The following is an 8,467-nucleotide window of genomic DNA, read 5'->3' as shown; positions in this document are numbered from 1 at the left end:
TCCCATGGGTCCTGGTTCCCGCAGGGCAGCCATGGCTGTGGGTCCCGGTTCCTGTGGGTTCCCGTGGGGCAGGTTCCCATGGGTCCAGGTTTCCATGGGGCAGCTGTGGCTGTGGGTCCCGGTTCCCGTGGGTCCCGGTTCCCATGGGGTGGCCGTGGCCGTGGGTCCGGGTTCCCGTGGGTCCCGGTTCCTGTGGGTCCCGGGTCCCGTGGGGCGGCCGTGGCCGTGGGTTCCAGTTCCCACGGGTCCCGGTTCCCGTGGGTCCCAGTTCCTGTGGGTCCCAGTTCCCGCGGGTCGCTGCCCTCTCCGCTCCCGAGGCGCGAGGCCCCGCCCCCTCCCGGCCGCCATTCCTACCGAGGCAGGGCGTTGCCACGGTAGCCATGGCGGCGCGCCACGGGGAAGGCGCCCCGCCCTCTGCCGCCCTTGACCACGCCCCCTAGCCGGACGATACCATCTCCCCGCCGCGGCGGAGGGGGGGGGGGAGGTAAAGGTTGTGGACTCTGCTCCCGGGGCCGAGCCGGGCCGGGGGTTTAGCTCCCGGCGCCGCCATCACGGTGGGGGACGAGGGGCGGAAGCGGAACAGGAAGTGACGTTAGAAGTGGAGCTGGGGGGAGGGAAGCGCGCGCGCGCACGGCGCTGCACGTGGCCGCCCGCGGAGGCGCGCGCACTGCGCAGGCCCGGGAAGGAGGGGGGGCGTGGCTCCACCTCCTTTTGCGGTGGTGACGTCTGTCGCCGGGTAGTGACGTAGAGGAAGAGGCGGGGCGCCGGGAGCGGAGCAGGAAGAGGTGAGGGGGGGGCTGGGCCCGGGCTGGTGACCGTTAATTAGCTCCATACTGGGAGGGCGACCCCGTCCCAGTACATACTGGTGACCGCTGGCCCCGTACTGGGAGGGTGTCCCCGTCCCAGTACGTACTGGGGACCGTTAATTAGCCCCGTACTGGGAGGGTGTCTCCGTCCCAGTACGTACTGGTGATCGTTAATTAGCCCCGTACTGGGAGGGCGACCCCGTCCCAGTACGTACTGGTGACCGCTGGCCCCGTACTGGGAGGGTGTCCCCGTCCCAGTACGTACTGGGGACCGTTAATTAGCCCCGTACTGGGAGGGTGTCTCCGTCCCAGTACGTACTGGTGATCGTTAATTAGCCCCGTACTGGGAGGGCGACCCCGTCCCAGTACGTACTGGTGACCGCTGGCCCCGTACTGGGAGGGTGTCTCCGTCCCACTACGTACTGGGGACCGTTAATTAGCCCCGTACTGGGAGGGTGTCTCTGTCCCAGTACGTACTGGTGACCGTGAGTCCTGGCCCAGGAGGATGTCCTGTCCCAGTATGTACTGGTGACCGCTGGCCCCATACTGGGAGGGTGTCCCTGCCCCAGTAGGTACTGGTGACCATTAATTAGCGCCATACTGGGAAGGCATCCCCGTCCCAGTACATACTGCTGACCACTGGCCCCGTACTGGGAGGGTGTACCTGTCCCAATACGTACTGGTGACCGTGAGTCCTGGCCCAGGAGGATGTCCCTGTCCCAGTATGTACTGGTGACCGCTGGCCCCATACTGGGAGGGTGTCCCTGCCCCAGTAGGTACTGGTGACCATTAATTAGCGCCATACTGGGAAGGCGTCCCCGTCCCAGTACATACTGGTGACCACTGGCCCCGTACTGGGAGGGTGTACCTGTCCCAATACGTACTGGTGACCACTGGCCCTGTACTGGGAGGATGTCACTGCCCTGGTATGTACTGGTGACCATCAATTAGCACTATACTGGGAGGGTGTCCCTGCCCCAGTAGGTACTGGTGACTGTGAGCCCTGTACTGGGAGGGCGTCCCTGCCCCAGTATGTACCAGTGACCATTAGCCCTGGACTGGGAGGGTGTCCTTGCCGCAGCCCACACTGGAGTGCAGGGCCCATTCCCCAGCAAGGACTGGGAGCCCGGGCCCCCGGACTGGGAGGGCTGCGTTCCCGGCATTCCCAGCGTACCGAGGGCCCGGCGCGGCTGTGTCGGCTCCGTGCTGGGCGGCTCCGCGCCGACCGCGGCTCCTCGTCCCCCAGGTCCCGCACGTCCCGGCCCTGCGGCACTAGAGACCCGACACCATGGTGAGTGAAGCCGGCCGCGGTGCCGGGGCTGCCCCGGGCGCAGCTGAGCCTGGAGCCGGCGCGGATGCACTCGGAGCCGCCTCCGACACCTCCCGTTTGCTCCCCGCAGGGCGAGCGCAAAGGCGTGAACAAGTACTACCCGCCCGACTTCGACCCGGCCAAGGTGAGCGCGGGGTCCTGGAGCCCCCGGGGCCTTTTTGGGGGTGGCAGACAGCACGGTTTGGGGGTGAGGACGCACGGCTCCGTTGCGCTGGAATTCCCCGGGTGCCGGAGCCGTTTGAGGGGTGTTTTGGGGAGCAGCGGGGGGGGGTGTTTGGGGGCGTCGCGCGGGGCCCGGCTGACCCCTCTGCTCGCCTTCGCAGCATGGCTCCCTCAACAAGTACCACCACAGCCACCCGCTGCGGGAGAGAGCCCGCAAGCTCTCCCAGGGCATCCTCGTCATCAGGTGAGGGGCGACAGCGATTGGGGACGGCCACCGGCGGGGGGACGCGGCCCCGGGGAGGCCGGGGGCTCGCGGGACGGCCCTGTCCCCGTCCCCTCGCGCCGGTGGCCCCCGTGACAGGCCCGCGCCCTCCCCGCAGGTTCGAGATGCCCTACAACATCTGGTGCGACGGCTGCAAGAACCACATCGGAATGGGTGAGCTGCCCTCCGGCCGCCCGGGCCCTCTCGGACACCCGTCACCCCGCTCCGGGTGCCCCGGGACCCCCTCCGGCACGATCCAGCCTCCTCCAGCATCCCCACGGTGTCCCTGACCCCCTCCGGCGTCCTTCATCCCCCTCTGGCGTGTCCCGGGTGCCCTGCGACCCCCTCCGGCACATCCTGGGCCCCCATCCAGCATCCCCACGGTGTCCCTGACCCCCTCCGGCATCCTTCCTCCCCCTCCGGTGTGTCCCACGTGCCCCAGGACCCCTCCGGCACAATCCAGCCTCCTCCAGCATTCCCGAGGTGTCCCTGACCCCCTTCGGCATCCTTCACCCCCCTCTGGCGTGTCCCGGGTGCCCCAGCCCCCCTCCAGCACGATCCAGCCTCCTCCAGCGTGCTCCGCTGGTGCCCAGCGCCAGCTTGAGCCGCATCCTGGGACTAGGACATTCCTCACGGCTCAGCCGGGCGCTGCGGGGACCCTCTGGCCGCTGCCCCGGTGCCGCTTTAGCCCCTGGAGATCCCTCGCGACAGGAGCTGGGGACGGAGGGACGTCGGGCGGGCGAAATCGCTCAGCGGCCGGTGGCTCTGGAGCGGGGAGACGCTGGCCGGCGGGAGGGCAGGGCTCAGCCGCGCGTCTCCCTGTCCCCAGGTGTCCGGTACAACGCGGAGAAGAAGAAGGTCGGCACTTACTACACAACGCCCATCTACAGGTGGGGGCCGCGTCCCGCCGCGTGCAGGCGGCCCCGCGCCTCCCGTGTCACCCGCCGGCGTCCGAGGCGCTTCGTGACGGGCGCGGGGGGCTCTCGTAACTGCGACGCGGCGCTCCGCATCCCCGCGGCCGCGCCCAACCCCGTCCCCGTCCCCTCCCGGTACCAGGTTTCGCATGAAATGTCACCTGTGCGTCAACTACATCGAGATGCAGACGGACCCGGCGGGCTGCGACTACGTCATCGTCAGCGGGGCCCGGCGCAAGGAGGAGCGCTGGGACATGCGGGACAACGAGCAGGTCCTGCCCACGGGTGAGTGCCGTCCCCGGCGGCGCCCGCCGTCCCGCCGAGGCGCAGCCACCGAGTCCCCCCCTCCTCCTCCTCCGCGTCCTTTCCGCAGAGCGCGAGGACAAGGCGAAGCTGGAGACGGACGCCATGTACCGGCTGGAGCACGGCGTCGCTGACCGGGCGGCGCTGCAGAGAGCCGTGCCCACGCTGGCCAGCCTCCAGGAGGCCCAGAGCGCCTGGAAGGACGACTTCGCCCTCAACAGCATGCTCCGGAGGCGCTTCAGGGTGAGCTCCCGGCCGGCCGGCCGGCGCCGCTCCGCTCCCCTCCCTCCCCGCGGAATTGGGGAGCGGTGCCCGACGGTTGTCCCCCTCCCCGTCCCCGCCCAGGAGGAGAAGAAGACGCTGCGGGAGGAGGAGGAGGAGGCGGCGGCGCTGCAGGCGAAGGCCGGCCTGAGCATCCCTCTGGTGCGGGAGGCCGAGGAGGACCGGCGCCTGGCCGCGCTGCTCAAGTACCACAGCCTGGACTGTGCGTCCCATCCCGGGGGGGGGAGCCGGGTGGCCGGGACTCCCGGGATCCCCGCCGCAGCGGGAGGACAGGCGGGGAGGGGCAGGTCCCCCCGTGCGTGGCCGTGACGCGGAGCCCGTCCCTGTCCCCCTTCCTCCCCAGCCTATGAGGACAAGCAGAAGATGAAGCGGACGGAGATCTCCAGCCGGTCGTGGTTCCCCCCGGCCCCGGCTCCGAGCGGCAAAGCCGGCGACGCGCTGCGGAAGCTGGGCCTGGGGGGCCGAGCGCCGCCGGGTCGGGCGGCCCCCGGCACCTCGGCTGCCTCCGCCTGCCTGGGCATCGTCCGGCGCCGCTCCAGAGACGGTCCCGAGGGCCCGGCAGAGCCCGTGGCGCCGGAGCAGGCCGAGACGGCGCCGGGTGGCCTCGGCGAGCCCAGCGGGGCGCCCGAGGCCGGAGCGGCCCCCCGGGACGGCTCCCCAGCATCCCCCGGCCCCGCTCCCACCGCCTCCGGCCACAACACCTCCCTCGTCGCCGACTATTCGGACTCCAGCTCGGACTCAGAGAGCACCTGAGCGGGGCCGGTCCCCGCGTCCCGCCCCGCCGCCTCCGGCCCCTCTGGGCTGGTCCCGGAGGCTGCGGCTGGGGCTGGCGCCTCCCCGGCCTTGTGCCCCCCCGTAATTTATACGCGCCGTCGCCCTGCTCCTCTGTACGTATTAAAAGGGCTTTGCAGCACCGGGAAAGGGCGAGTGCTCTCTCTCCCGCTCCCCCATGCGGAATGGGAGCCCAGCGCCGGATCCGAGCCGCGCTCGGGCTGGCACGATGCGGCTTATCCCGCCCCCTGGAATGGGAGCCCCGCGGATGTACGGGCTGGCTGCACCCGCGGGGCTCCGGCTCTCCTCCGCGGGCAGCTGGCAGCTCGCTTCCCCCTCCCCGGCTCCGCTCGGACGCCTGGGTCCCTCCCCCGTCCCCAGGAAGCGGTGGGGAGGCAGGAAGCGCGAGGGCCGCTTCCGGCGGAGGCCATGAGCCTGGAAGCGATCCGGTACCGCCGCGGCTCCCTCTCCATCCTCAACCAGCTGCTGCTGCCGGGGCAGATCCGCTATGAGGCCGTGGACGGCGTGGAGCGGGCCTGGGAAGCCATCCGGGCCATGGAGGTGAGCCGGCGGCTCCGGCACGGCGCGGGGCGACGCCGGGAGCCGCCGGGGTGCCACGGCCTGCGCGCGCCCCGCAGGTGCGGGGGGCCCCGGCCATTGCCCTCGTGGGCTGCCTGAGCCTGGCGGTGGAGCTGCACGGCGGAGCCGGGCCGGAGCGCGACGCGCCGGCGCTGGAGGCCTTCGTCGGCGAGCGGCTGCGGCACCTGGTCGCGGCGCGGCCCACCGCCGTCAACATGGCCCGGGAGGCCGAGCGACTCCGCGCCGCCCTGCGCCGCCGCGCGCAGAGCCCCGGCGTCACGGCCCAGGACCTGCGCGACAGGTAGGGATGCGGGATCGCGGGGATGCAGGATGCCCGGTGGGATTGCAGGGAGCAGGGATGGAGGATACCCAGCAGGGAGGCAGGAGGTGGGAGGATGGAGGATACCCAGCAGGGAGGTAGGAGGTGGGAGGATGGAGGATACCCAGCAGGGAGGCAGGAGGTGGGAGGATGGAGGATACCCAGCAGGGAGGTAGGATGCGGGATCGCGGGGATGGAGGATGCCCAGTGGGATCACGGGGAGCAGGGATAGAGGATGCCCAGCAGGGAAGCAGGATGTGGGATCAGGAGGATGGAGGATGCTCGGCGGGGAGGCAGGATGTGGGATCACAGGGATGGAGGATGCCCGGTGGGATTGCAGGGAGCAGGGATGGAGGATGCCCAGGATGGAGGCAGGATGTGGGATCAGGAGGATGGAGGATGCCTGGCAGAGAGGCAGGATCACAGGGGTGGAGGATGCTCGGCAGGGAGGCAGGATGTGGGATTGGGAGGATGGAGGATGCCCAGCAGGGATGCGGGATCTCAGGGATGGAGGGTGCCTGGTGGGCAGGCGGGATGTGGAATCTCAGGAATGGAGGATTCCCAGTGGGGAGGTGGGATGCAGGATTGTGGGGATGGAGGATTCCTGGGGGGGAGGTGAGATGTGGGATCGCAGGGAAGCAGGATTGCGAGGATGGAGGGTGCCCGGGGGGGAGGCAGGATGTGGGATCACAGGGATGGAGACTGCCCGGCGGGAAGGCGGGATGCGGGATGGCAGGGATGGAGGCTGCCCAGCGGGAAGGTGGGATGGCAGGGATGGAGGCTGCCCGGCAGGAAGGCGGGATGCGGGATGGCAAGGATGGAGGCTGCCCGGTGGGAAGGCGGGATGCGGGATGGCAGGGATGGAGGCTGCCCGGCGGGATGGCAGGGATGGAGGCTGCCCGGCGGGAAGGCGGGATGCGGGAGGGCAGGGATGGAGGCTGCCTGGCAGGGAGGCGGGATGATGGGGATGGAGGCTGCCTGGCGCGGGGGCAGCAGGCCGAGCCCGCCTCGCCGGCGCCGCAGCGTCATCGAGCACGCGGAGGCCCTGCTGCAGAAGGACCTGGAAGACAACCGGAGCATCGGGGCGCACGGCGCCCGGCACATCCTCCAGCGCCTCCCGCACGCCAGCGTCACCGTCCTCACGCACTGCAACACGGGCACCCTGGCCACCGCCGGCTACGGCACCGCCCTGGGTAGGTGGCGGGGGGCCCAGGCGTCCGGGCTGGCCCAGCGCCGTGCCGGGGAGCATCCCGGAGGCAAGCGCCGGCCCTGACCGCCCCGTCGCCCCCCAGGCGTCGTGCGCTCGCTGCACGCCCAGGGCCGCCTGGCGCGCGCCTACTGCACCGAGACGCGGCCCTACAACCAGGGCGCCCGGCTGACGGCCTTCGAGCTGGTGCACGACGGCATCCCGGCCACGCTCATCGCCGACAGCGCCGCCGCCGCCGCCATGCGGGACCGCGGCGTGCACGGTGAGCGCGGGGGCCGGCGCCGCGGCGGCGGGGTGCGGGGGGGGCGCCGGGGCCGCGCGTGCGACTCTCACGCCGCCTCTCGCCCTCCAGCCGTCGTGGTGGGAGCCGACCGGGTGGCCGCCAACGGCGACACGGCCAACAAAATCGGCACCTACCAGCTGGCGGTGGCGGCCCGGCACCACGGCGTCCCCTTCTACGTGGCGGCCCCCAGCGCCTCCTGCGACCCGGCGCTGCCCACCGGCGCCCACATCCCCATCGAGGAGCGTCCCGGCGGGGAGCTGACGGACTTCCAGGGCGTCCGCGTGGCTGCCCCAGGTGGGCCCCCCCCCCCCCCGGCCTGGGTCCCCGCAGATTGGGGTGGGGGGTCCTGCAGGGCTGTGGTGCCCCCGCTGTTCCCTGTCACCCTGGGACTGGTCATCCCCCCCCCACAAGGGACCTGCCGCCCGTGGCAGTGCCAGGTCCGAGGTGGGGGGACCCATAGGGCTGGGGTGACCCTGCTGTCCCTGTCACCCCCTGGGGTGCTCATGGGCCTGGGGGGGGGTGGGGGGGTCCCACAGGGCTGGCATGTCCCTGTCCCCACAGGGTGCTGCTAGATCTGGCTGGGGTGGGGGTGTCCCTTAGGGCTGGCATGTCCCTGTCCCTATCTTCCTGGGGGGCTGCTGGATCTGGCTAGGATGGGGGTGTCCCATATGGGGCTGGAGTGTCCCTTAGGGCTGGCATGTCCCTGTCCCCACAGGGTGCTGCTGGATGTGGCTGGGGTTGTGGTGTCCCACATGGGGCAGGGGTGTCCCTTGGGGCTGGCATGTCCCCATCCCCGTCCCCCTGGGGGGCTGCTGGATCTGGCTAGGATGGGGGTGTCCCTTGGGGCTGGCATGTCCCCATCCCCATCCCCCCCAGGGGGCTGCTGGATGTGGCTGGGGTGGGGGTGTCCCTTAGGCCCAGCATGTCCCCGCTGCCGTCCCCCTGGGCTTGCAGTGTCCCACAGGGGCCGGGGGCATCCGGCAGGGCCGGGCTGACCCCGCTGTCCCCGTCCCCCAGGCATCGACGTCTGGAACCCAGCCTTCGACGTCACCCCCCATGAGCTCATCACAGGCGGCATCATCACTGAGACGGGGGTTTACGCCCCCGGGGAGCTGCGCCAGGCCCTGGCCGCGGCCCGGGGGGACTGAGCGGGGTCAATAAATCCCTTCGCGGCGGCACGGAGCGGGAGCTGCATTTAATTGGGGGGGGGAGGGGAGGTTAACGGCGGGGGGGGGGGCCCACAAGTCAT

General features: G+C 71.3%; 2 protein-coding genes across 3 annotated transcripts; both read left to right on the top strand.

Annotated features, from left to right (window-relative positions):
- Positions 1 to 756: 756 nt before the first annotated feature.
- On the top strand, positions 757 to 4,822 carry YJU2B (YJU2 splicing factor homolog B). Of its 2 annotated transcripts, XM_067314687.1 has the most exons (10): positions 757 to 785; positions 2,053 to 2,097; positions 2,207 to 2,260; positions 2,460 to 2,542; positions 2,679 to 2,734; positions 3,390 to 3,450; positions 3,617 to 3,759; positions 3,848 to 4,020; positions 4,123 to 4,261; positions 4,403 to 4,822. In XM_067314687.1, the coding sequence occupies exons 2-10, from the start codon at positions 2,095 to 2,097 to the stop codon at positions 4,810 to 4,812; spliced, it is 1,122 nt and encodes a 373-aa protein (XP_067170788.1). In that variant the 5' UTR covers positions 757 to 785; positions 2,053 to 2,094; the 3' UTR covers positions 4,813 to 4,822. The 2 variants fall into 2 exon arrangements, with proteins under 2 accessions (XP_067170788.1, XP_067170789.1); XM_067314688.1 differs by lacking the exon at positions 757 to 785 and having other exon boundaries at positions 1,884 to 2,097; positions 4,123 to 4,200; positions 4,403 to 4,508.
- Positions 4,823 to 5,259: 437 nt separating this feature from the next.
- On the top strand, positions 5,260 to 8,400 carry MRI1 (methylthioribose-1-phosphate isomerase 1). Its single transcript, XM_067314689.1, has 6 exons — positions 5,260 to 5,391; positions 5,469 to 5,710; positions 6,752 to 6,921; positions 7,021 to 7,197; positions 7,288 to 7,512; positions 8,236 to 8,400. The coding sequence occupies exons 1-6, from the start codon at positions 5,260 to 5,262 to the stop codon at positions 8,364 to 8,366; spliced, it is 1,077 nt and encodes a 358-aa protein (XP_067170790.1). The 3' UTR covers positions 8,367 to 8,400.
- Positions 8,401 to 8,467: the final 67 nt, after the last annotated feature.

Source organism: Apteryx mantelli, chromosome 36, assembly GCF_036417845.1.
Source record: "Apteryx mantelli isolate bAptMan1 chromosome 36, bAptMan1.hap1, whole genome shotgun sequence".
Taxonomy (NCBI): Eukaryota; Metazoa; Chordata; class Aves; order Apterygiformes; family Apterygidae; genus Apteryx; species Apteryx mantelli.
Note: the sequence above shows the minus strand (reverse complement) of the source record. Positions and strands in the feature narration are given on the sequence as shown.

Bases quoted from the DNA above. Each gene is read 5' to 3' on its own strand.
- YJU2B (XM_067314687.1), top strand. The intron at 2,735-3,389 runs GTGAGCTGCCCT...CCCTGTCCCCAG, and splicing joins CAAGAACCACATCGGAATGG to GTGTCCGGTACAACGCGGAG. The intron at 3,451-3,616 runs GTGGGGGCCGCG...TCCCGGTACCAG, and splicing joins TACACAACGCCCATCTACAG to GTTTCGCATGAAATGTCACC.
- MRI1 (XM_067314689.1), top strand. From the start codon at position 5,260: ATGAGCCTGGAAGCGATCCGGTACCGCCGCGGCTCCCTCTCCATCCTC. The intron at 5,392-5,468 runs GTGAGCCGGCGG...CGCGCCCCGCAG, and splicing joins AAGCCATCCGGGCCATGGAG to GTGCGGGGGGCCCCGGCCAT. The intron at 7,513-8,235 runs GTGGGCCCCCCC...CCCGTCCCCCAG, and splicing joins CGTCCGCGTGGCTGCCCCAG to GCATCGACGTCTGGAACCCA.